Here is a 27722-nt window from a genome sequence, read left to right as displayed (position 1 = left end):
TGAATGGCACTCATGATTAAAAGCAATTCTGATGAGTCACATCAGGGTGAAGCAATAAGGAACCAGTATGATATGATGACATATGATTATTTTGCTAAATTTTAAATAATCGTGCTCTTACTGGAGATCCTGGAAATCCAGGCTCACCGGATTGTCCTGGTCTGCCAGGTTCACCCTAAGGAAAGAGGGAAAAAAAAAAGAACACATTAAAACAGGAGATTTGAAAATGGACTTTTTGTATTCTTCTTCCATTCAAACAAATGAGGACATTCACATCAGTATTGTGCTTTCTCTCTTTGCTGTAACCAATGTCAGTGACATGAATCAACTGACATGTGCCTAGCAAATGTGCATTAGAAACATTAACTCATGAAAGGTTTTTAACCAAGAACTGGGAAAACTGAAGCCTGAGACCACAATGTATCCTAGTAGTCAAGAGATGGTGCTGCCTCATGGTTTTCCTGACAATTAATGAGGCAATCTTCTGTCATCTTCACACAGAGCATCAAATTGCTATTATTTCCCACTGGAACAGCAACTTAAAACTACCTGCCTTGTAGCTTGTGACTCTCCTTCTGTTTAAATGTTTTAATACATGTATAATTTCATTCTAGGACAGTGACTATTTTCCATGTATTGCAATAGGAAAAGCAATATGGTGAAACCAAACAAGTATATTTTGAAGATGAACCAAAGCCCTCCAGAGTCACAGCCAAATTTTCCTTTACACGCATCAGTCAGTTCAAATACACCCAGGACACCAGGATGCCAGAATATGATAAGCTTCAGAAAAATAGTTTCAGGTAGAGAGAAGGCAAGGTTCTTCACAAATGTGATTGAAGACACCCAAACAATGGAAAATGGGGCAAGTTCTTAGAGCAGTGTCAAGACTTCCCTGCACTGAGAGTTAACATTGCTAAGGATTCTTAAAAATCCTTGTACAGTTTAATGGGAAGGTAGCTGTTACACAATTAGTTTCTACACTAAAACAGCATCTGCAGTTTTCTAACTAATTTCCCAGTTATAAATTACAGTTCAGATGGATTTAGTGTAATTTGCAAACAAATAATATACACCTACCAGTGTCTTGGGCTACTGTTGAGCAGTACATATATATGCTCATATAATATATATAAAACATTTTACATATAAATGTATGTATACATAAAGAAAAAAAAATCAATTAAGAACATAATCAATTATCATTTTTTAAGAACCTAAACAAAATCTTGTCCAGACACATGTGTATGCTGCCATTACAGCTCTTCTAACCCAACATGCAATCCCAAAAGAGAGGAGATGCCTCCAAGTGAGCCCCTGTGATTTATTGTTATGTTTGATTTCAAAAGAGATTATCTCAGTTAAGAACTTACTGAGGCAAGAAATGGAGATGGTGCTTAGACTTTAGGTATGATGATGACACGTAAGGAAAAGAAAGGAGGGGTTGGGAAATGGTTGCCAAGACTCACAGTTGTGATGCTGGATTTAATGAGGAGTACAATTACAAAGGAGAGCAGACAATAGCAGTTACAACAGGAACATCTGCTGGTTAGTCACTGTCTCACAGATGCCAATGTTTGTTTTATTAAAAATAAAACAAGCCACAAAGGATAACAAACTTACATCTTCACCAGGTTTGCCCGGAGGTCCTTCTGGTCCACGAGAACCAATTGGCCCCTGAGAAATAAATATATTTATTGAGAAGTCAGTTTAGCCATCACTTAAATATCTACTTACTCCATTTCAAAGTCTGGTTTTACAAAAAACAGATGTAGAAAAAGGAAGATTTTATGCCTAAGCACATTTGCTCAATTTGTAGTGCATCCTGACCCTAGAAAACCTGTGTTATATTATATGAAAATACAGGATGGATTCTTTAGGGGGAAAACTCTAAACATTAAAAAACACAATTGCTGTTGCTTCAAATCTCTGGCTCTTGCTTTTACTTTTGAATCATTTTGTTGCCTAAAAAAATATATTCTCATCATCCTTTGTGTAAGTTGCACTATCAAGTATGGTTTTGCCAGTGCCTAACCATCCTCAGGCCTGTGCTGGAAAAGTGAGAGTGATTGTTTCTAATATAATCACTGCTATTCACATTCAAAACAACTCAAATTCACTGTCCTGGACAACATGCTTTGAACGCCACAACTCTTCACTGAAGTTACTTAATAGTTTCAGCTGAAACAACATGGCAAAAATTTTGTTCTGAAACAAAAAGTATAGCCTATTTGCAATTCTATTGTAGAAATGTTTGAATTTATTGGTCTTACCATAGGTCCTGGATCCCCAGGTTCACCAGGTGGGCCTGTGGGGCCAGCGCCTCCCTAAGATTAACCAAAGATTAATACAGTTAAAAATTCCAAAAGCAATTATAAGGAGTTAATTTAAAATACGTGACCAGGAAAATCACAGCCTATGGAAGAGTCTGGATTCTAACTCAAAACCAGTTCACATTTCCATATGAGTGGAAGTTGGATACTAAAACCCCTTAAGCTGTAGATAATCCTGTGCCATACACAAACCCCACTGGAAACTTAACACCATGCCAATACCAAAACCAGAACAGTCTCCATTTTCATTGCTGCTCACTCATTAAAAAACGTGTTGGGCCTCTGTTAAAGACCTAATAAACTGTTCTTTTGGAGCCAATTCCTGTGCATAGAGTCCATCTGGAGCAGAGCCCTTGTTTAAATTCCCTTCTGGATGAAGGTGCATTCAGCCACAAGTCCCAGAGGATGGACACTGCCCCAGAGATGCACAAACCCCGCTCACTACGAGCTCTGCTGTCAGCTCTGGCCAATTAAATCCCCGGAGGTGAAGCACTCACTTGTTTTCCTTGGAGACCCTGAGGACCTCTTGGACCCACTGGACCCTGTTGAACACACAGCTTGTTACACACTGGAAAACAACCTTTCCCAAGTAACATTCACCCTACCAAAGGCAAAATGGCCTGATAGTGACCACCGGCATTTCCACAGTTCAAAAGGTTTTTACTCAGAAAACCGGCGTTATGAAACACAAGCACATGCTGAATGAAATCTTCAAAGTCCAAAAGCCACAGGAGTATAATTTCATTAGCAGCTGAAAATATGGACTTGGTGCTTCCTACAACCCCAGTGTCTCTGGAATCACAGTAACCAATCTGTCTAGCCCCATGAAAAAACGTAGTAACAAAATAAGAGTTGGAGGAAACAGTTTTCCCTTGAAGGGAATGTCACTACTCAGATGAATCTCATAATGGGATCAATGGCACAATAAAGTAATCTTCTTGTTCTCAGTCATGAGCTGAAAAGCAGTAATGAAAGGATTTGTTTAAATGTATCATACAAACCACTAAAAGACCTTTCCAAATCATTGTGGTTAGTTACACAAAACTCAGATTGTCCCTTAGAAAGTGTCATGGAACTTTTAGGAGCAATCTCAAACCTAATCTTAACTCGTAATATGAAATAAATATTATCTTGTTTGAAAGTAATTATCTTGGTTCTAGGAATACAGAAATACCTGTAACAGACAACCATCCATTTTGAGAGAAATTCAAGACTTATGTCTATTAAAATTCAATAATTTTTTACCAGCTTTTACAAAGTAAATGTAGATGAGTTAGCAATGGGCCATTTTTAAAAAAGCTAATGAACCTTAGAAACAAAACAGTCTTTCAGCTGTCAGTCCCCCAGTTAACAAAAGAAGTAGAGAATATCCCATAATATGATGAATCAAACCAAAGACAGTGAGTGCGTGCCAACTGGCTTTAGCAGACTTTGTGTAAGGCCACAATTATATTAACATTGAATTGAATCATATCTGAGAATGGAAAGAGAAGAGGTGGTACAAGAGGTACAACACCTTGAGAAAAACTGAGTGAAAGGATTAAGCAAAACAGTGAAAGCAACAAAGTAGGGCAGACTTGTGGCACAAATCACTTTATGTTCAGAAAGCACATTCACTGAAGAGGTGTTCATCAAAAAGTTCTTTGAAGAAATCACTGCAAAAGTTAGTCCTAAGGCAAAGTATTGAATTATCTTCAGAACCTTTCGTATGGGTATTGGAACTGATTTTGAAGGCGACTAGTGGATTTTAAAGGGACTAGGGGAATTGGATAAGATTCAGGTGGGCAAACTCATGGGCAGTACAATCACTAAAGGATGGTTTCCTTCAGAATGAATGCTAAACATATCAGCAGAAGGTTAACAGTATTTCCAAGATATCAAACATGAGGAGAGGTATTATTAAGAAACAATCCCAAGAGTTCCAGAAGAGAAAAGTTAGGGTGGTGAAACAGCTCTCACAGACGGTAGAAAATTTCAGTGTTACCATTAAGACCCCAGTGCACTCAAAACAAAGGGCATATCTAAACAGTGTTGGATGCCAGTGAAAAAATTTGGCCCACTGGAGAAACAGGAAGTCTGTTGTGAAATAACCAAGCACAGATTTGAGTTAAGAGCTGGTTTTGGAAGTATTTTTTTTTAATTACTACCAAAAAATCCCTGATTTCATGTCACATATGAAAAGCAATTACACATTTTTTTATTCTGCTTTGTGTTATACCTGACAAATTTCAGTCACTCTGCAGTGACTCAAGAGGAGCTGGCTTTTTCTCCTGTACCTTACTGATAGTAGCTGCTATATTTCAGAAAGAGAGACGGATAGAGGTGGGAGAAGAAGCTGTCATTTAACAGAAAAACACTTTTTTCCCCAGGTACTGTGCAAAACTCTACTAGAATATCCTGCACATCCAGCTTCTAGAGGCACAGGAAGCTGTAGAGGATGAATTCCCTTTTGGGTTTTTGGACACACTCCCCTTCCATCCTCTCTTACAGAATAGGGCTAATGTGGTCTTACCACTGCACCAGGCATCAGTCCCATCTGACTACCAAGTCCAGACTTCTCATCCAGTCCTGCCATCTGAGCTGAAAAGGGCTGGAAAAATAAGATGGGTGAATTTAGCTGTAAGTCATTGTGATGGTTTGTAAGGCAAAATTCCATGCAACCACATCTTCATTATTTACCTTGCTTTTGCAGTGCTAACAGCTAAATTCTTGGTTTAGTCAGTAATACAAAATTTGTCTTTCCTGTAACTTTGAGGTGTTTAAAGCTTCAAAGACCATGTGAATACATTATATGCTTATTATTTTATTTCCATTTTAATATTAAACAAGTGTAAAATGACCTAAAAAGAAGAAAACCTCCCAATAGATTAATTATGTTTTTTCATGACCTACAAATCATGTACTTCATGTACCTTAAGGCTTCCTTTTTTTTTTCACTTACCCTGCTTCAAGACCAGAAATGTCATAAGATAAATGGAAATGCGGCTGATATCATGATGACAAATTAGAATTTTTAGGCATCTTGCCCTTATCCAGCAAAGCTGAAAGCCACTGCTGTTCCTAGCAATTCACAGAGACCAATGAGCTAGAGAAGGGAGAAACTTCAGCGCCCTCCTTCTTATGCAAACAAATAATTGAAATCCACTGTGTTATTCAGACCAGAGCCTCATTCACAGCAGGCCAGAGCCTAAAGGGGCTGGGAACAAGCAACAGCTCAAATGTAGATTCAAATCTCCCAACATTTACACTTAGTTCCTCATTAGACTGGTCCCCAAACACATTTTCTAAAGGCAGGAATACAAACAAAAAATTACTTAGATTTCCAGCCACACCTTTCTTGCATATTTTCTGTGGAATTCTATGTAGGATAACGGCCTAGCACCCATTATGGTGCTTCTGTGATTCTACGAGATTCCAGTGTGCTGAAGATATTTACTTGGGCTGAGTCTGCTGGATTCAGAACTGTTGGGAAATGTGGTTAAGTCATGAAATGCTGCCCAAAGTTGCAAGCTACTGGCCTAACATGAATATTGCAGATTTTTGTTACTATAACTATTGTTTTCAGTAACAATGGAATGAGAAATCAAAGCAGGTGTCAAAACAGCAATAAATGTGTAACTGAATACACTTGACAAATTCAAATATGTATTTAATTATCAACCATAATTAGTGTGCAACAGAAGGGAGAGGAGAAAATAAGTTTTGCAGAATACCTTATCTGTATCTGTGGCTGGTCAGCATTGCTTTCACAAACAATTGCTTACTTAATTCAGTGTTGGTCTGAATAATTCCAGCAAGAAGTATAACCAACCACACTTTAGTTTCTCTCTTCGGTTATTTATATTTCATCCATCTTAATTTTCACTTTTCTATATTCCTAAGTTGGTGCACTCATTTCCTCTGTACTGCTGCTCAGGTCCCTTGGCTGGTGGAAGTAAAAGAACCCTTGTGGTGGTTCTAGATTAGGGCAGTTTGGCTTTGCTAGATGCTAAAATCTGCTGTGAAAGGTGCATCCTTGCCCAGGTTTCCCATATTCCATCTGTCCCAGTTTTTGGCAGAATTTGCAGTGCCACCAGCTGCTGCCCCTCGTGACTGGGAGACAGGAAGTGTGGGCACAGCATTCCAGGGTCACAGAATCAGATGCAAGTCACCATTTCTATCACGTGGATCTGCTCCAACACTCCGCTTTCAGCTAGAGCAATGTGAAACTTACCCTGCTTATTCCATCTGGTCCTGGGTGAGTGGGATGCCCTGGAGGACCAGGGTCACCAGGCTGGCCAGGGATACCAGGTTCCCCATCAATCCCTTGAGGACCACGAGGACCCTACAAAGAAAATCAGGAATGCCAGCAGTGTGCAAAAGTATTCACTGAAATCATTGTAACTGGTAAACATCTGCCCCTTTGGGATAAATCTGTATTTCTACAGAAAGCTCTTCAAACAAACAACATCCCTAAAGCCCTGTTCCCACCTTCAGATGAGAAGCACTTACTGAAATTAATCGGGAGTCCAACACTTAGGTAAACTGCAGTAATTTCTATCACAGGCTTTTTTAGAAACTCAGGCTTCCTACCTAGCCTGAGTTTCTAAATTCCATACTAGACTAAACTATTTTTGAAAACCTCTTTGGCTTTGCACATCATATAGAATAAAGTTAATTCACTCTTAAAATGTTTAGAGTCCAGATAAGTGTAAATATATACGGAGGCTTAGGAAACTCCAGAGTAATGGTGGATTTTTACAGCCTACTTGACATCATGAATGGTTTAGCCAGTTCACCACTGTTGAATTCTCAACAAATTATAATGCCAGAAACGCAGGGAAAGTTACCTGGTGTTGAAGTCACCTCTAGTAGGTACTTACAGAATAGGTTTGAGCCCATCCTGTGGCTCCCATTTTAATGTGGCTCCCACTTTTAATTCCTAAACTGCATTCAACCTACCTCATATAAGAACTAAAATTAAATATGGAGGCAGCTAATAAAATATTAATGGAACAAAAATGAGTAGTAATGGGGTCAATACAGACCTTTCAATCATAAAGACAGACTTAAAAGTGCTTGTTACTCCTTTTTTTCATTAGAATAAAATGCTTGACCAAGGCAAGGAAAAGACTTTTAGACTGTGTAATGAGCTCTTCTGTTTAAAGATTCTTAAACATAAAATTTTAGAAGCCTGGCTCACTGAGTCATCTTTTCAAACACAATTGACAATCTCACAGATTGCTGGGATTTCCATGAGGTGAGGACTGTGTCTGCAGCCCACTGCAGTGGAATTTGTGTCTGAAGTGTTATGGTTTGAACTAGTCTGGTTTCCAGAAGGAGCTCTGAATAGATGGTATTCTGAACAAATGAGAAGGGCTGTGCATGTTGGATGGAAGCAGAAGGTTTTAGCACAGAACGTCATTCTTAAATATATCTATTATAAACACAAGTACACACTGCCAAACCTAAAAGTGCTTACTGTCCCAAGGAGCAGAAGAAGGAGATACCTTATTTGTTTATTCTCAAAACAAAAAGAAAACAAAGCTAAACATTAGAGAGAAAAACCCACAAAACCACAGTTGCCTAAAAAGAATTTGGCAAGTCTGTAGGATTGCCAATTTTCAATAGCCACACAAGACACTTTAACAAAATCTAATAGAGAAAAAGGCCTTTTAAAATTTCTTATTAGAAAAGGACTGACCTTTTAGTCACCAAAACTCAAGCTGCCTCAAGAGCAAAAATACAACTGCATACCTCAAAATCAACGTCATCAAAATGCATGTTTGTATTTGCAGGTAGCAAGTAACTAGTGGTATATAACCAGTTTGGTGGGGTTTAAATAAAATACTGATTATAATTTTATTTATTTTACTGTATTTATAAGTTTTTATGTATAGAAAAAAAGCCCTTTCGTTTTCTTTCACGAGTTCGAGAAGAGTAAGGTTTAAAAAAAAAAAAAAAAAAAAGAGGAAAAGGGAAAAATATTCTCACAAATGCCACGAGGTGGCACCATTTAAACACACAATTTTCTCAATCTGGCCCACCGCTGCTGCAGGTCAGGAAACAATTAAAGGTTTTGCTTGTAATATAATAAAAGGAAAAAGCAGCTCATGGTAGGACACTCCCAAACTTCTATCTACTTAAACGGCTACTGAAAGTAAAATTGAGTGTAAATCCACATGGAAAGAAAAACATATGAATGGTTCTGAGGATGTCCAAGTTTATTTTCTGTCTTCAAAAGGCCATTTGTTAACAACTAAAATGTCACCATGCTCCAAAACTCCCCCTCCCTAGATGCATTCTGAAAATGCAGCCATACTGTTCTCTAGCTGTCTCTCACTGTTACACTAACAAAGAATCTCGTGTAAAAAAATGCTGATATTCCTGAATTCATTTTACATCCAAGGGTCCAGCTTTTGTAAAAGGTGGAGACCCACAGCAGGGTTGAGCTCTTTCTGCTCACTAGTCAGGGGGAGCCTGACTTTAAAGAACAAAAAACAATCTGAAGAAATAAATAAACAGCTTGGAAATGTGCTTAGTAAATTAGTAACGTCCTCAGTCAGTAATATGTTTAACCAAATTAATTTTACAAAGGCAGTCTGTACAAGGTTATCTGCTCCATGAGGGGTTTTTTCCATAATATAAACTGCATGTGTGAGCTAACATTTCTTTTCCACAAGTAAAAGTAAACCCCCTGCAGTAGCAGTCACTGTGTCTCTGAGAGATCTTGGTCTCAGACCCACATTCTGGCATACACACAGCTCATCAGAACCTCTACAGGAACATTTGCAAAGGAACTGACTGCTTCTCAGTCCTTTGTTATTCCTTGAAAGCAGGATAATAACTTGTGTCAAAAGGACTCAAAGCCATTTACAGCCTTTTGAGATTTTAGGTGCTCGTGGCCACCACTCTGTAGGGACACAAGGGATGCATGGCGGGGAATCTGAATTTATTTAGCATCTCACTGACAATACTGCACATTAGGAAAGCACTTCAGACACAGTCTCATTCAGAAAACACAAGCCAAGATTTCTCTGTGCATCCCAAGACTGCACAACTACTCCCCGAGTTCTGTTAGGCATTTTGATACTCGTTCTTCTGACAAAGGTCTTCTGGGGATCTGAAGAGCAGCAGTGGCTTGGGAAGCATCTCAAAGAGGCTACACAATTCCTGCACTGCTTCAACAACGTCATTGCCATCTACAGACAACAGGCACACACTGGAAACAGGGCAAGGGAGTCTGGTTTAGGCCTATGCCTAACCTCAGGATTGGCTTGCTCTCTCTCCTGAGGGATAGGAAAATATCCACACTGAAATTACAATGATTCAACTGTCAAATCTGCTTTTAGCTGCCTCTGCTCTTTGACCTAGCTTTTACAAAAGAAACATGTCATCTGGGGTATTTTCAAGCACTCCTTTTTGGCCTTTTTGTGGTTCTCCACACGCAGACACCAAAACTCCCTTATGAAGTCTTTATTTCCACTGAGCAATCCTGGTTACATTATTCACAAGCATACCAACAAATGTAGTCATATATTAACTCCTGCTAACTTCTGAGCTTTCTCTTTTCTGCAGAGCTCTGAGGCACACAGCTCACACAGCTTCTGCTGCACAGCAGTCACCAGCAAACAGCCATCAAGTTCTAATCAAGGGAACGTGATGTTCCAGTTCTGTCTGAGAATGTTTGTTGAGAAAGAATGGCTTTGGTGGAATTACTGCTAAACCTCTGTCCATTTCTCAAAATATTCAGGTTTCAGTCTACCCCGGTAATGATGAAATAGAAAGGTTTTCCTGTATGTTACCTGATTCCTGGAAAATACGAGGACAGTTTTGGTAACTCTAGAAGACATAGAGACAGTTTAAAGCCATTTAATCTTTTGAGGTTGCTTCAGGTACTTTATTTCTGAGATCTTTAATAACTTACAGGTCTTCCCTTTGGTCCTCGTTCTCCTCGTGGACCTTGTGAGCCTGGAGGTCCCTAAAAGAAAGACCACAAATATTAAGTTCTCTTTTAAACTACCTAATAATTAATAAAACTCTGCAAATATTAAATTCAGTGCTTATTTGAAAATTAATTTGTAGGGGTTTTTTCTACATCATCATGAAGAAAACAGCTATAATCACCAAGTAGTCAATATTTCTTCTCAACTGTACATTGCCTGAAGGGAGTAGAACCACAATGCAGAGATCTACAAAGTGGTCTCATCTCATGTGCTCCACAGGTTAATCCAGCAAAGGTTTTCTGAATGCTGGAGGCTCTTCATGCAGAGTACAGATTTGAGACACCCTTCCTGCTAGCTGAGGACTGCTCTGTGCTCAGCCACAGCATGGAGCATCCTGCAGCTCCTCCTGCTCCTGGCTTGGTCCCTGCTGGAGACACATTCCCCAGCATCTACCTGGCACTACGGGCCTCAGATGTCCAGATTCTACAAGCACACATCCATTTGATGCCTTAAGTTTTAGCTTTCATGTGTTTCAGACTCTGTGCTGCCTAAGAATGTAGTTCTGAGCCTCATATTAAGTGTTAGTAAGCTCACTTCACAAAGCAGGGAGACAAAACAAATTCCCTTTTCTGATGAAGACCAAGGACAACGAGTACAAGTTTCAGGCCCAAAAGCACAAACAACAGTGGACTGAAGAAGGGAAACAAGACGGAAGAGACCTCACAACCCAAAGTTGTAATTGGACAATTAAACCCCAATATGCAAATGGACCAAAACTTATTAAAGTGTGAGACCTCGTGACCGGTCGTGCACTTTGTGACCATTTTAAGTCCACCTCGGGTGTAGCCCTGATCAGGCTCTGTTCCTGCCCAAGGTGTACCCTAGAGGCCTTTTAATAAATATCTACTCTATTCTCTAGCTCTGTCCAGTCTCTGTTCCAGGTCAGCCTTCCCAAGGCATCACATTCCCTCCGGGCATGGGCTGACCTGACAATCCTCTTCTCGCCTCCTCAAAGCCAGTGGCCCTGCAGATAAAACTCACTGAGGCGTGGAAGGATCCTCCCTCACATCACCCTCACAACACAAACCACACACGGCACAAAGGGGCACAGCCTCATCAGAGAGGCACAAGATCAAAAAGTACTCACGGCTGGTCCCGGGCGGCCTCGTATGCCTGAAACCTAGAGCAGGGAATAGAAATTAAAGTCACCACACGTCATGGCTGCATTTGTTGTGAGTGCCCTACAGAAAATCAGTTATTGAAAAGTAAATAGCAAGGCAGGACATTAAAGTACCAAGCAAGTTAAAAGGTTTTTCAGGGAAAGGGGGTAAAAATGTAATAAATATAATTTCCACAGGTTTTCTTTTTCCAGTTTGGAGTCTTTATTAACAATGTCAGCAAAATCTTAGCAGTATCACTGCTCCTCTAAAAAAGATTAAATAAATAAATGAATTATAATGATTTAGGCTCAGCTTATTGATTATTTAAATCTGTTTGTCTTCACACTAGAAAAGAATAAATACATAATGGAAATTTCATTTCACCCCTTTCTAGATACCCAATTTACCATTACACTTCTAGAAAAATCTAACCATAAAAATAAAGATTATGGCAGAAGAACTAACAACTACCAGGAATTTCTAATGTTACATATGTGAAACAGCATACTTATTTCCACTCCTTTCATTTCTAGGCTGTAGGGTTTTGTTGTATTTACTTCATTGCTGCAATTCTGCTTTAAAGCACTAATATGTGCACTTTCAGGGTGTGCAGATACATGAAGAAAATATTAACTTACAGGTGGTACTATTCCAGGTTCTCCTTTTTGTCCCTGTGTGAAAAAGATGCCAAAACATCAGATGCCAGAAAAGAAGTGCAAGTACAATTAACAATACCAGTTTCACCAACACCATCCCTGTGACTGTGATAGAAAGTCCATAAAAATACAAAAATACTAAATTAAAGGACCTGTGACAAATAATCCATGGACACAGGTTAAATGAAGGCCATAAATTAACATTATCCTCTAGCTGTATAACATACTGTCTGAAAGAAGAATTAAACTAAAAAATATTAAACTTTTCTGTTAGAACTGCTAGAAAGTGCTAGAAAATACATTGGAGTTCTACTGTTGGATGATTTGATTCATGTGAAATATAGAGCCTAGAGCAGCACTTAGATTCCATTTGTTCAAGATACTAAATCAAAATATGTATCATCAAATCCACGGATATAGAAATCCATCCTTAGCCTAGGGACAGAAGACAAGGATATTGCATAGCTTCAGAGTGAAGGACAACAACTGACAATTGACTTTCTTTAAGCTGAATGTGTTGACAATGATTACCTGTTACATCAAGTAACTGGGTTTAGACATAGCAGTGGTAACTGGTTTTTTAAGGAAAAATTAGGACTTTGCAAAGGTAAAAAAAATTCCTGCCGTGCTTATCAAGTAATAAATAATAAGGTGGGTACAGTCCATTTATTTCCATAAACTACCTCTACATAGAGAGTACTCAGGTTTTGTGAATGCATGTACTTGATAATCTCAAAGTTATTTCAATTATTTCTTGCAATTGCTTGCTATCTTAGAAGCCTATTTATTCTTAATTTTACTTTTTTCTGTAAGAAGGAAGAAATTTCTTCTTTTAATTTCTTTTGTAAGGGTCTTCCCTTTGTTTACTTGCACACAATGAGAGAAGCTGCCCACAGAACCGTGGCTCTGGGCAAGGACACAAGGTTCCGGTGCTGCCTCCTGCCCACTGGGCAGCTCAGCCTCAGCATAAAAACCAGCTGCAAGCTTTACCAGTTCAGCATCTACTGACAGAATGGTCCTTTCCCTGTGGCACTGCTGGAGATGACACAACCAAACAACTCCCACTGGAATTCCTTTGATGTACAGCAGGGATTTTCAGCCTGTATTAAAATCAGGATTTCTGCCTGCATCCCACGTTTTTTTCACGTGGACTGCAATCCCCCTGGCCACCAAGAAAGGCCAAGAGAAAGAACTACATCTTTTTAACAAAGATTATGTGGTTTTTTGTGATATGCTTCAAGGAGATGCATGGGAGTCTTTCGACAGTAGTAATACATTACAAAAAAGTGAAGGAAATCTTACCTTTCTTCCTCTACCTATGAGAAAGGACAAAAGAAGAAAAGAGAAGAAATTAGTGGTTTTACTCTGAGGCAGAGTACAGTAAGAGCTGAGTGAAGGTGTTGCAGCTAGAGCCACCCCTGACCTTGGACGCAGAGGGGATGGGACATTGCCTACAGGGAGCTGGGAGAGCTCCCAGGGACACACATACTGCCTGGTTCTGGTGTGAGAAATCACAACACTGTGCAAAAATATCCTCTAATTCTCAGCCTTTTTCCTCATTGCACAGGATAACAAAAAAACACTTTGGGAAAGCAGAGTGTCTTGTGGGGGGTTGTCAGATGCAGGAAGTCAAGGGAAGCTTTATTACTGACTGCAGCAGTAACTGCTGATGGACCCACAACATGTTACATGGTATTTTTCAGAAGACAGAGCTCACAGAGGAATTTTTGACCTTTCCTTTTTTAGAAAGCACCTGCACTACCACGGATGTGCATTCAGAGCCATATAGCCACACTCGTGCCCACAAAAATCCTTCACAAGAATATTCAATAAATGCCTCAAATAAGAGTAAGGAATTTGGGAATGTATCCATACTGCTTTTAAATTTGCTGGGTGTACCCTGCTGGTGTTGGCCTAATGCCTCCCAAAACAGAGCAGGATGCACTATCTATTGATGCTCACCACATCTTGCTCCTCTGCTCAATTACACAAGTCCCTGCTTTGGTCTTTATCACTACTTTGTCCAATAGGAAGCTGATCAACAGCAGTTGTAGCTCCTGAAGAAATTAATTATTATACATTGAATGTAGCTCTAATAATTCAATACACAGTATGATGTAGCTTTAACTGCAAGGTAAAAAAAATTCTTTCATGAAAATTGAGGGGTAATTCCTTTATCCAATTCTCTCCAAGAAGAACTGGACTGGAAAAGACATCATCTTTAAGGCATATAACAGAAAAGATGCAAATAGGGAGTCAATAATACTTCACACTTCTTTTATATCTCACAAAAGGATCCATGTTTTCACTTTGGGGAAACATTTTACATTTACTCAGCTTATATTTATTAGAAGGTCCCTGAATTGTGCATTTGAAAGAATGCACTATATATATATATCATTATACGTAGTTATGTATTCAAAATATATTTATCTTAATATGTTTATTATATATACTTATCTTTCAATTTCAGATGAACCACAAAAATGCCAGAATTCAACCTCCTCAAAATACCAAGACAGATTTCAGATCAACCTTTTAGCTGTAAAGCCATTTGGGGTTATATCAGACTCACAGTCTAAAGCAAACTGTTTTGAATCAGCTACAGGGCAGCCCAAGAGAGATGATAACTGCTGAGTGTCTACTTTTTTCAGACTTCAATTTTCACCATAAAAACAGCATTAGGAACTTCAATATCACAAGCTTCCTAATTCTTTGGGCTGTGTCTCCTTTCAAACTAGCCAAGGCTCTTACCAATGGTGGGGTCAAAGTCCCGTGGTGTATGGGGACACACAGGACAGCACTCCCCCGGGGGCACCTGGGGGTTCTCACACTCCAGCAGGTCCTGACACTGGATTTCATCGCAAAGGATAGCTCCATTGTCACAGACACAGATTTGGCATGGGGAGGGCTTCCAAATATCCCTGTTCAGGTACATCTGTCCATTCTGAGTGCAGGCTATTTCTTCACCATCTTCTCCTGGAACAGAGGAGAGAACATACAGCACATTTTCCAACCATGAAATCAAAGGAATGGGACTGGACAAGAAAAGAGCACATCTGGAGATGAGAAGCAGCATCACGTACACAGAGAAAACAACGCACCAGCAGATCCGAAGCTGATGGTAAGGACTTTTAAGACAAGTGCCTTTCTTATTTTACCACCTTATTTCTTGATCAGAAAGAAGTAAAATAGAGTCACCAATTCGTCCACAGTATCAAAGGAACTTTGCCTGATGAGTTTCTGGATGTCATTCTGCTCAGTGGGGTGTCACTTCCACCTGAGGAGCTCCTGCCAACTCCCTGCTCTGTGTAAGAGCTGAGCACAGGACACTGGAGAGGTCTGGCTTGGGACACTTCTCTCTGGAACAGCCCATGCTGCCTGCTCCCTGCTGGCTCACACAGCCACATGGGACAGAGTTCAACAGACACAGCAGCAGTGGGGGAAAGAAAAAAGATAATCCCATTTGTTGGGTGAGGATTATTTATTGGTGTGGGGGAATACCAGCACAGAGAAACAAATCTTATGAACAGGACAGCCAACCTCTGCCCAGAGGCAGGAGCAGCACCCACTGCAGTGGTACTTGCAGCGGTATCTCCAGCTGAGTGACACGAGGCTCCTCACATGATTTACCTTCTTCAGTTTGCATAATCCAGCTGGCTGTGGCCCCATGTGATTAACCCAGCACACACACATGATACTGCCATGGATACATCTGAACTACATACAAAACATCCCTTGCGTATTTGAACCATATATGAAAGATCACCCTTTGTCACTATTTATATAGGACCAGGATGGACTGATTATATGCATACTTCCTCTCTATGTACTTATTCACACAATCATTCACGTTTATACTGCTTTACCCATATTTAAGTCTTTGCCTTTGTTTTCTTCCTACTTTATAGCCAAACACACTGGATATATTTGGATTTTATTTTTTTTTTTATTATGAGATGAGTATATCTCAGTATCTTCTCCTAAAGTTAAAATATGTCTGTGAAGGAGTCCAAAAAGCAAGTAAAGTAGAAAGTTTTGCTTGTGTATCCAACATTTCACAGAATGCCCTAGCAGCAAGAAAAGAATTTTCATTTTGTCCTAATGAATATTTCATCCTCTAAAGGAGCAAGCAGCCGCAAAACCAAAGAAGCATCCCCAGGCTGTCCCTAGACTATGTGTCACAACTTGCAAACCAAGAATCCCAGAGCCAAGACAGTGTCTGAGTCACACACAGCAAAGCTGTCACTCACAGTCCAAAAATTATTCTCCTGACCCCTGAGATGCTGCAGAGAAGACTGATCTTACTGGGGTAGGAGCTCCATCTGACCACAGAAATCCCTCCTATCAAAAAAATCTTTTAAATTTGACAATCCAGTTAAAACCACTACTGAAAAGTCCCAAACAGGTCTATTTTCTAACTGATACAAGACTGGGAGTAGGGTCAATTATACACACAGGACACCCTAATCAAAGATTATAACCACTGTTTGTTTAAGCATACCTGTTACTAGTGTAAAAATTACCAGCTCTAAGCACAAAGATAATTTCACTGTTCTATACATTTCTGTCCTAACTTAAACCAGATGTAAACAGAAAATTACAAAGTAATAAATATGAGCAGATTTGGAATTTCAGCTTCGTGCCTCATCTCAAGCCCAGTTACTCCATCAACGTCAAAGCTTGAAGAAAGGGAGCAGATGTGTCATTAACTGTTGCCTGCCATCACTAACAGCTTCTTAACACAAACTCTAATTGAAATTTTCACCAGGTCACCTCCTCTTCAATGGCTTTATCACACCAACAGACAAAATGACTCGAAGAGGTGCTGCAGAAGCTTAGGAGGAAATGTCTTCAGTGTGAAGTAAAGACATCAACCAAGTATGCTGTACAGTCCATTTATGACACTGTGAGAATCATTTTCCAAGCTGCAGATCGTATTTTGGAAACCACTCTTCTCACTTCTCCCTTGTGAGCATGACATAATGCACTGTCTGACATATTTAGCCTTTTCCCCCCAGATGTCTGGCATATGGCCTATGTCTTCTTTAACGTATCACCCACAGAACTCATTGTGCTGCTCAAAAGAGCATCAGTTTGCATAAATGAAATAACTTATTGAGCCCAAAGTCAGCATTCTGTCATAACTTCAAATAAACCACATAGCAACTGCTTTGGCAAATCAGAGCTGAGCCAGATGGTGACTAGCTTCTGCCTGGGTCCTGCTCAGTGGCTGGGAAAGAGGCAAAGGCAGGGCAAAAAGCACATTCCAACTTCTGAAAGATACTAAGAAGTCTGCTTTGCTATCAGATTGCAGATATGATAGTAATTTAAAAAAATACAAAACCAACACAAAACAAACAAACAAACCAAAACAAAAAAAAACAACAAAAAGAAAGAAAAAAAACCAAACACAACAAATTTAAACCAAAAGGAAAAAAGCTACCACTTTGTAATATTATCAGAAAACACAACGGTACATCTTTTGATTACATTTCGTGCTCCTAGTTTTTGTTTCTGCTGTGAATGTCTTACACTGAAAGAGTAACCTGGAAAGAGCAGCTATTTCAAAGCCGGCTCATTTCACAAGAATATTCTGACATTCTATTCCCAGGCCTGAACTGCAGGCATGTTATCCAACTACACCCAGAGCAGCACAGGCTGCAAAGGAAATCATTCTACCATTTCCTCTCTGGGCTGGCAATTTGCAGGTTTGTTTCAATCACAGAGACCAAGTTACAAACCCTTTATATATCACGTGTTCTTTCTACCCCTACAGTTGTAACACAAGGTGCTGAGTGGCTTGAGAAGCAGCTTTGGAAATTTTTAATGAGGCAAAAGGATCTGCTAGGCCATCAACTAATTCCTTTCTAACCAACAAAAAAGTACAACTCTAGCTGGTGTTGGACCTGACTAAAGAACTGACAGGATTCAAACCCACTGAGTTTCAAAGCAGTCTGCAAATATAAAGGGCAAGGTAGGAAAGACACTCAATGATACATTTAAGGACTCATTCATCCCTGACCTTACACAACAACCAACTTTCAGAAAGAGGATTTCAATGCAAAGCACAGAAAGAAAAATGCAAAATTTTTCTGCTATATGTTTATGGTTAAGGTATGGTTTTATTTTAAAGAAGTAATTTATCAGCAGTCAAACCATCAGTTACAGCTGATTGACTGGATCCTCAGACACAGAGACTACACATCAGCAGCTTGGAAATAAAATCACACCAGGCACTGACATAGCCAGGCCCAGTTTGGTGTCACCACTGAAGCTGTACTCATTACTGGGAGGGGAGGAAGGGGACAGAGGATCCAGCACATCATCCCAGGCACTCAATGTCCATCAGTCTTCGCGAGCAAGCGTCAAAGTTCGTGCACACACCACGTGTGTAAAGCCTCCTTTGCTTTGGGCTGCTTGTGCTGAGCTTGTTTTCATCTCAAGTACATCTCTCTCAAGGTTCATTCTCAAGCCAACAGCAGGAGAAGGCTTTTAAAAGACAGCACATGAAATAATTTCAATTTTTCACCACATCATTTTGAAAGCAACACCTGGAAATTTAGTGCTGTTTCATTTGCTCTTTAAAGTTATTTACTTCACATTATTGTGCCCATATTGCTGTCACTGATTCCTGGTTCACATCTTGCACAGGGAAGTAAGGGGGAAGTAAGGGGGAAGTAAGGGGGAAGTGAGGGGGAAGTAAGGGGGAAGTAAGGGGGAAGTAAGGGGGAAGTAAGGGGGAAGTAAGGGGGAAGTGAGGGGGAAGTGAGGGGGAAGTGAGGGGGGAAGAGAGGGGGGAAGAGAGGGGGGAAGAGAGGGGGGAAGAGAGGGGGAAGTAAGGGGGAAGTAAGGGGGAAGTAAGGGGGAAGTGAGGGGGAAGTGAGGGGGGAAGTGAGGGGGAAGTGAGGGGGGAAGAGAGGGGGGAAGAGAGGGGGGAAGAGAGGGGGGGAAGAGAGGGGGAAGTAAGGGGGAAGTGAGGGGGGAAGAGAGGGGGGAAGAGAGGGGGGAAGAGAGGGGGGAAGAGAGGGGGGAAGAGAGGGGGGAAGAGAGGGGGGGAAGAGGGGAAAGGGACCACAAAAATGTTCACCATAAAAAGTGGAAGCAGTGGACCCCCAGTACCTCAGCCGAGGTTACAGCAGGTATATGAAGGACAGGGACCCATCTGTCAATGACCTACTTGAAGAAAATAAATGCCACAAGCACAACCTGCATATATGAGTGTTTTCTGCAGACATTAAAAGCATTGAGTCATAGATAAAATGACAAGGAAAAGAAAAGGATTTGGCTTCAAAGCAGCTCCATTTCATCACATTTTCACTGGCCCTACCAAATGTGCTAATTAAAGGAGTCTAGAGGCTGACAGACCTACTGTGGTAGAGAACACAGTCTAACAAAAGCAAAAAAAAAAAGATGATGACTGGCACTGAAAGCAGTCTGCCAATTTTAGGCTTTCTTCTGTCAGGAGGGGCTTCTTGATGCATAGTGTAACCAAAGCCAGATTCTTTTGCATTGCTTAACATAAAAAGACTGGAACAGAAGGGGTATAGTTATTTAATGAAAAAGGGTTGGAAGTAAAACAGCTTGCACAGGGGTCTTCTCATCCACTCTGCCATCCTCACACGGGTTTGTGAAAAGCATAGGGAAATATAAGATTACACAGTGACAATGGTTTTTTAGTTTAAAAAGCTAGAAAATGAAAAGGTGAGGTTTGAGATATGAATTACAAAAGTTAATCCTGCTGACTCACAAAGCAGAGGTGCAGAAGTAAATCAAAGTGAGAGATGATACGTGCTAACAACCCTTGTGCAGATGTATTGTTGTGCATGTGTACAGACTGCCAACACAGGGACAAGAGGAGCTTGGTGTTAGTAATATTTGACTGTCAGCCTGCTGCAACAATAATGTAGGGCTTGGTCCAGATCCCATTAAATCAATAGGAAAAATCCTCTCATTTACTCCAATAAGAATCAGACTGTCTGTTTGGTTTGTATATTGGTAATTTTTTTGGACTAGTAATAAAGTATTATCTTTTAAAATACTAATAGATATATAATTTATAATACTAATATATATAAAATATACATAATTACTGTGACATGCAAATTATAATGTAAACAATTATTCTGAAAATCAGTTTTCAGGAGTACTGACAAATACAAAATCAATTTTGCATTTGTTGCACAGGAACAATTCTTGTTAATGATTAACAGGGAGAATTCACATAAATACTTTACAGTTACATACATGAGGATGAACCTGAAATACTTTATTAATAAAAGACTAAAGTGATGCACAATTTTGTGCACATTTTGGAAGAGAAGGGCATTCCAAGTTACTGCCCTAATTTACTCCTAGTAAAAAAGTGGGTAAGAACAAATCCGTTGCATTATATGTATGGGAATGTACACAGTCACAAATTTCAGAACTTTTTCTTAGAAAACTTGGTGGGGGGGAGTGGGGGGAGGTAGTGTTGAATCCATCCTCCAGAGTCCCTGCTTGAAAAAAATCCTAGGGGATAATTTGCTAAGTTGACAATTAATAAGCCTTTTTAACAGCATTCTGCAGAATAAAAGGTATTGAATGCTTTCAAGTCCAAATGGGTTTCAATGTGACTGAGGAGGTCAGCTCTCTAGACAAGGAGCTGCAAGCCTTCAGAAGTGAATTCACCAACCAAGAAAACCCAGCCTCCAAGCTCTAAACAGCAGTCCAGAAGCAGAAAGCAGCAGCAGAACAATACACCCTGACTTGGGAGAAGAAATGATCTCTCAAGTGAAAGGCTCTCTTAGTGGGACCTGGCAGCTGGGGTTTGTTTCTTCCACAAAATTGTGCCCAAATCAATCAATCAATCAATCTGTTTTCCACTCAGCATTGTGATTTCAATTTTGACTGAATGGGAGTGATTGAATAGGAAAAACTATGCTTAGGATACAGTTAAAGACCTCCAAATTAATTGTAAATCAATGTCTGAAGTATGCAACTGCTTCTACACTTACTCAGATGGAATCAATACTACCCTACAGTTGCTTTGGTGGCCTCTATTTCCTCTTTTTCTCACAGGTTCATGAATTTATGTCTCCATCGTGGCAAACAGAAGTTTTGCTTGCCTTTTTATGGATAAGTTTTATTTCCAACACAGAACAATCAAGAACAATGTTTTTATTACAAGATCCAACACATGCTGAATACGAAGGCAGAAAATACTGGGATCCCTTCCAGTAAAAAGGCTTTCTCTTACTGGTGCCACAACATTATCCGATGTTTATTTTACTATTCAATTCCCTAAAAGCAAATCATGGTGGTGTATCTGCATCTTAACCTCACTGGTCCTGAGCTGTTGAACAAGACTCAGCCCTTGTGTACACCCCAGACAAGGCAGGAAACTGCAGAAGCAACCTTGTTCAAAGTTTAGTCAGACTGGTCCTTTCCTTTTGGTTATCCCACTCTTGGACATGTCCATTTCAAAAGCACTCAGTCAAACTAACTCATTAGAGTTATCCCATGAACAAGGTTAGATGTAAACGTGTTTAACTCTCTTTTTCTCTGTTTTTACTTCAGTTCACAAGTAGGCTGTTTGGACATATTGTTGGATGCCTGCAGAAAAATTGGGTGAAGGAGGGAGTTCAAGGGCCTAGTATGCCAGCAGTGCTTATACAAATACTCTCAGATGACTGCATTCAAGCCTCCAGCATACAGTGGGAAATAAAATTACTTCCAAATGTCCAAGGCTGCACAGAGACTGTCATGGGGAGGCATTCAGGGCACGCCTGAGAAAACACTATTGCAGATTTCAGCAGCTGGAGCAGATCAGTCAAAAGCTGAAGTTGGTAGCAGGGTCCTTGGTCTCTGCTGGAGCCCTCGTGGCCACACTCTGCTCAGATTTTGTCATGTAAGGTAGTTAAAGTCAGTTCAGCTACTGCTGACTCAGTGCAGAAAAAGCCTAAACAAAGTGCTTATCATGGCCAATTATTATGTTTTATCATCTCAAAAGAGACTTGAGGCAACAGGGATCATTCAGTTTCATAAGCAAAATGCTGGAGCAAATTCTTGACTAAGGGATGACATTTTTAAGAGGAATCACTTTATTTGCATGAAGACAGCCTGGTCCCAGAGAAACATGAGATTCTTTTGGTGGGGAGCTCCAAGAGAGAACACACAGCAAACACGTTTCAAGCGGTGGAGGCAGGGCCTGGGCTTGGCACTGCTGAACACACACACACAAGTTCAGCAATGCAGGCATTGTCTTTAAAATTTGAACAAAACTAACCTGCAATTAGCACATTTCCTAAAATATAAGAAGTTGAAACCTTCTGAAAGCAAACACACCCTGACAGTGGAAACTCTGCCCAACTTGCTGTTACTGGAAATTAAAGCAAATGTGATCAGGACATAATGAACGGCACGTAATATTTCTAAACTTAAGTCTAAAATAGTAAGATTAAAGATTACAGTAAAAATGTAATATTATTCTATGATCTATTTTTTCTCCCCTTCTGGAATCCATAAATGTTTGATTTTGGTCTTTCCAAAAGCCAGACTTGGACTTCTGTGAATTAGTAAAAATAATGCATTCTGGGTGTGAAGAAAATTCTAGCAGCTACTTCCTGTGTCATTATCAGTGAGACACAATCTCCACTCACAGCCCATTTGGAATCCTGCAGTAAATCTAGGGACAATTCACAAGAAGTCACCCTGGCTTTCCTGTCAGCCAGAAACGTACAGCCCAAGGAACAAATTGTGCAAGGCAAGATTGCACTGTGTCAGCCAGGTTCCGAAATAACCATCTCTTGATGTTCCCAGCACTGATCCCTGAGGAATGTCACCATGATCTAACCACCAGCTGGACTCAGGATGACTCTGTGAACTCAACAGTCCCACCAGGTCTTCACTCACCTTGTTATCCACCCCTTCAGTCCCATACTGAGTACTTCCTCAAATTGTCCATGGATGCTATGGGAGATGGTGTCAAACATGCAGCTGGAACCAAAGGTAAACAGCAGCTTCACTTGTGCACCAAGCCAATCATCTCACAGAAAGCCATGAGATTTAACCAATTCAATGGAAAGGGGAAAATGCATTAAATAAGTAGCCCCTAACTCTGTCTGCTCTTTTCTATACCCAAATCTTAAAAGTTCCACTGTTCCAGTTTCATATATGCTCTACTACTCAGAGTCTAACTGGTAAAAGAGCAATGCACTGCAAAATAACTGGTTTGCTTTCCTTGTTTTGCAGGATTTAGCTCTTCTGAAGTCACACAAAATGCATATGGATGTCTTTTCTTATTATATCTGAGAGAAACACTTGCTGCTGCCCAAACACCATCATCTTTGAAGCCATACACATCAAAGTTCAGTAGAAACCTATCATTACATGTTGCCTTTTCCACAAAGCTATTCTATATTGTGGTTTGAAAAAGTGGACTCCTGTAATCCCCTAAATGCATCCTTGCTGGCTAATATCACCCTCTTTTTCAACTAAAAATAAAGATTTGTAATTAGCAAGAAAACTCAATTCCATGATTGAAAAATCCTTGCATTCCAACAGGCTCAGCATTTCAAAGCAAAATGAAAACTACCCAGTGTTTGGGTGGAGTAGGAAGGTATTGCTGGAAAGCTGTACTCATAATATGCTGTTTGTACTGCAAAGCCATTCATTTGCCGAAATTCTGGGCCTCTAAGAAATTAAAAAAGAAGAATGGTAAGCAAAAAATCTGCAAAACTTTCAAGAACAAAGCCTCTCGTTTCTTTTCTGCCACCATTACCTTTACCACAGTTCAGACAGCCCAGTCAGCGACTTCTGGTTCCAAGCTGACATGGAACAGACTTTGGCAGCCCTCAGGGCACCACGGCTGCTTTCTGCACTGCATCAGGGAGGAGGGTTCTAAAGGAGCAGTCTGCTTTTCAAGTTTAATCCTGAAGATAATCACACACATGCACATGAGGAAGAGACAGAGATTTAGATGTGTCTTGTGCCCAAGGGAGAGCTAAACTTATTTATTACTTTCCTCCTTTCAGTGTGTAAAAGGAACAATGTTAATAAGTAATAAGTGAGTAGGGCTCAGCTCATTTCAATAAAGGTTTGGGATGAAAAAAATCCTTAGGATTGAATATAAAAGCAAGACAATTAGCATTGCTCAAGCTTTTTCCTACAATGTGGGTTGTGGGTTTTTTGAGGGTTTCTTTTTGTTATTTAAAAGCGTTTCATTACTGAAATACCAAGGACAGTCCTTTTATTAGCTGCATAACTTGAAAACCTTTCCTTTCATTCTCAGGATGTTTGAAATCACCTGTTTCAGTCAAAAAACCCACTGGGATTTGCTAGAGGGAACCTCACACCAATAAAAGTCTTGTAAAAAATCCAAGTCAAGCTGCAGAAAAATGTTTTCATTGACCTGACCCAATTCCATCTTTTTCATCATTTCTGAGTCATGAGACCTTTTCAAGGTTGCCCCAGCTCATCCAGGCTGGCAAGGGGAAACTCACTTAGTTAAGAGCTTCCCCTCTAGCACAGGCTGGTGATTGTACAATGCAACCAGGATGACTTCAAGTGGACTCATATTTGCAGACCAACGTACTTTAAATCCCACTGGAAGAACAGAGCTAGGTAAGGTGAAGAACATCCTCACTCCGTTTTCAGAATGCTGCACAACTTCATTAAATTTAAGAAGGAATTTTAAGCAAAACCCAGTTTCTTATTTTGTCTTGATGCAACAGTGGGAAATGGCAACATTAACTTCATAAGAAAAATACCATGAAAGAAGAACTACAGGTATCTTTGTCACCTGAAGACTCTATGTTACTGTATGATGCACTGGAATAAGGTACCATATTTTTATTTCCATTTAATTTCTTACTTATCTTTGGTACTGTCCCAATTATTGGTTCATACAAATGTTTAAGAAAAGAAAGAAAGAAAAAAGAAAAAAAGAAAAAAAATGGTCAGCAAAGAAGACATACTCTCCACCCTGTCATTTAGATGCATAGCAGTAATAAATGGATACATACCAGCCATTTCTTTGCTCTGCTGCAGGATTATGGTTTCTGGGACAGAGGAAATGAAAGGCTTTTCTGCAGGCTCTGCTGCTCCTAATCATGGGATACCATTCCATACTTCAGGGAGCAAGCATTATGAACTTTGTCAGGCAAATAATCCATACTAAAAAGTTTGGAATGAATTAAAATTCAAGTAGGGATGCCTAGTTTAAAACAAACCAGCCATCATCACCCCCAGCTAGTGCTTGCTTTGAACATAATCTACTTAGTGTTCCCCTTACTTCCTCCTTTCCAAATTACTTCATCATTTTTCAGATCTTTTTAATTTTACCCTACTATTGTTTCTTTGATATAAGCCTTTAAAAGCCCAAGGAGGTAGCATCCAAGTCACAATAACTTTTTTATTTCCAAAGCAAAGCACTCTGAATACTGACATCTTGTTGCACCACTTAACTCCCAAAGCAGAACTGGGAGCTGAAATCAGGTTCAAGTAAACGCATAAAATACAGAAGAGAAAATAAAGCATTTCTATAAAAGAATAGAAACCTGTGTGTGGTTTAGAGAAGCATCCATGTTTAAGGGATGCAACTCGAGATCACTTCTAGGGAACAATCCAGGGTAGGTGGGCACTTCAGTTTGACTATGCCCCATTGCAGGTATCAAAACTTGGCTTTCACTGTCCTCAGTAACCAGTATAAACAACACAGGGAACCCTGAGGTAAAACTGGGCTCTAATATGACCAGACTTTAGGCTGTGAAATGGAAATCACCAGCGGGAAGCCAGGAATCCTACACAACAGCTTTGACTCAGTTTAACAGTGAAAGCATTTTAGTTTAGCCATCTCCAAATTTACATGATAGTAAGTAAAACAAATAGATGTTTTTTTTCCTTAGAGGAAAGGTTTCAAAGAAAGAATTTGGCACAAACCTAGCTGAACAACAGCTTTTTTAAAAAACTTAAGTCTTCATTGCCATTAAATGATAGACCCGTGGCGACAGAGTCAATGGCATCAAAAGACACTTATTAATGTCAGTGGTCTTTAATCCCATGTAAAGCTTTATTGTATAACATTTAGAGGCACTGAAACTTCATGATGCATCACAACTACTTATAAACCTTTCAGCAGTTTTTTTTCTTTCTCTGTAATGCAGTGGATCATTAGAAGTGATTATCTGTGATACAAAAAATACATTTCAAATTGCATCTTTCACACAGCATTTAGGACTGCAATTCAAACAACAAATAACAAAAGGCCAATCACTTATTTTGACCTTACAGTTCAGGACTTTCATAAAGGACAAAGATCCACTTTAGGGCCCTGTGGGCTCTATTTGAACAGGGAATTATTGCAGGCTTTGCATTACAACAGTATACAGTGACTGAAACAGCAGTTTGGCATACAAACATAATGCAAGCCCATTCACCAAATCTCTGCAGTAGTTTTCAAATCACTCCCTGGGAAAGCTCAAATAATGTTTTGCTTGGTTCAGATAAACTCCAGTTTATCACAAACTCAGTCTTTAGAGGTCTTAATTTTCCTCAAAAAGTACCCTCATTTCCTATCTTTTTAGGTTCCTACATATTTTCATTTTCTAAACCACAAAAAATCTTCCACTTCAGCTTTTCCATTCAAGCCCCACATTCTTTCTTTGAAACCTCTTCCCTACAGAAAAACCATATATTTGCTTTACTTCACTACCTCACACATCTGAGTGTTACACCAAGAAGACACCTCAACATTACAATTCCCCATCCAAGAACTGCTCAACAAGACTTTTTAAGTATCAGTAATTCTGTAGCAAGAAGTGAACCACAACACCTTAAACAGACAATTGTTTGACTGTTTTTTATTGTGAATTTAGAAATATGAATCAAGTTCAGCAAAGTACTGAACACGTTGGAATACACTCTAGGTAACCAGTGCTTGCTATCATCAAAGGACAGAAGTGGCATCATTATCTTGATTCTTCAAAGCCTGTAAGATATTTATATTCCAGTCCTTTAAGAGATAGCTTTATTGCCTGAGTCACTATTTGCATTTTTGTGTAAAGCAAGACTGGAACATCTCTGCAAATTAATGTGTTTTCTTCTACCTGGTACTGCAATTCAATTAATCAGTCAAGGATGTTATAATTCAGATTTAACAGAGCTTTTGAACCAAACCTGATCTTTTAGCTCCTCCACAACTTTACAATCACCAAGAGCACCACCAAAACTACTCATTTTTCTAGAAGAAGGCTGGAAATATTATATTGCATTCACAGGTGATTTGAAGAGTCAGCTCTGAGAAATCTGTAGCTGCCATGAAACTGAGCCTTCTCCAATACTGTCACTAAAGATTTTGACTTTCACTCCCTTGATCAGGAACTGTCTTTCACGTAGAAACCTACCTATTGGACAGTTCCCAAAGGATTAGAAGTAGCTGGCATCTATCCACAAAGTGCACCAGAGGTTTGTGACAATTTCCCGAACGCAGTGTCCTATTGCTAGATTTATTTACACTAGTGAAGAAATGCAATATTGCCAGTGCCCTGCCTCACTAACTCTTTCTCCACTGGTGGTCTGGGCTAACACAGCCTCATGCAGCTACTGCCAAAAATCTTTTCTGCAAATAAGGCTAAATATGTCATCACCACATTATTTTATATTATCTCT

The 27722-nt window shown here is 39.7% G+C and overlaps 1 protein-coding gene across 1 annotated transcript in view; it reads right to left on the bottom strand.

Annotated features, from left to right (window-relative positions):
- Positions 1-27722, bottom strand: part of COL5A2 (collagen type V alpha 2 chain) — a 100248-nt gene that overhangs the window by 34473 nt on the left and 38053 nt on the right. The window contains exons 2-12 of the mRNA XM_063399917.1: positions 14829-15053; positions 13377-13390; positions 12057-12089; positions 11406-11438; positions 10240-10293; positions 6547-6657; positions 4846-4923; positions 2831-2875; positions 2274-2327; positions 1624-1677; positions 122-175 (exon numbers count right to left, since the gene is read on the bottom strand). Coding sequence (XP_063255987.1) covers positions 122-175; positions 1624-1677; positions 2274-2327; positions 2831-2875; positions 4846-4923; positions 6547-6657; positions 10240-10293; positions 11406-11438; positions 12057-12089; positions 13377-13390; positions 14829-15053 — 755 coding nt within the window. The remainder of the gene's footprint in view (positions 1-121; positions 176-1623; positions 1678-2273; positions 2328-2830; positions 2876-4845; positions 4924-6546; positions 6658-10239; positions 10294-11405; positions 11439-12056; positions 12090-13376; positions 13391-14828; positions 15054-27722) is intronic.

The sequence above is a fragment of the Prinia subflava genome, chromosome 6 (assembly GCF_021018805.1).
Source record: "Prinia subflava isolate CZ2003 ecotype Zambia chromosome 6, Cam_Psub_1.2, whole genome shotgun sequence".
In the NCBI taxonomy this organism is placed as follows: domain Eukaryota; kingdom Metazoa; phylum Chordata; class Aves; order Passeriformes; family Cisticolidae; genus Prinia; species Prinia subflava.
The sequence above is the reverse complement of the archived record's forward strand: the minus strand, read 5'-3'. Positions and strand labels throughout refer to the sequence as shown.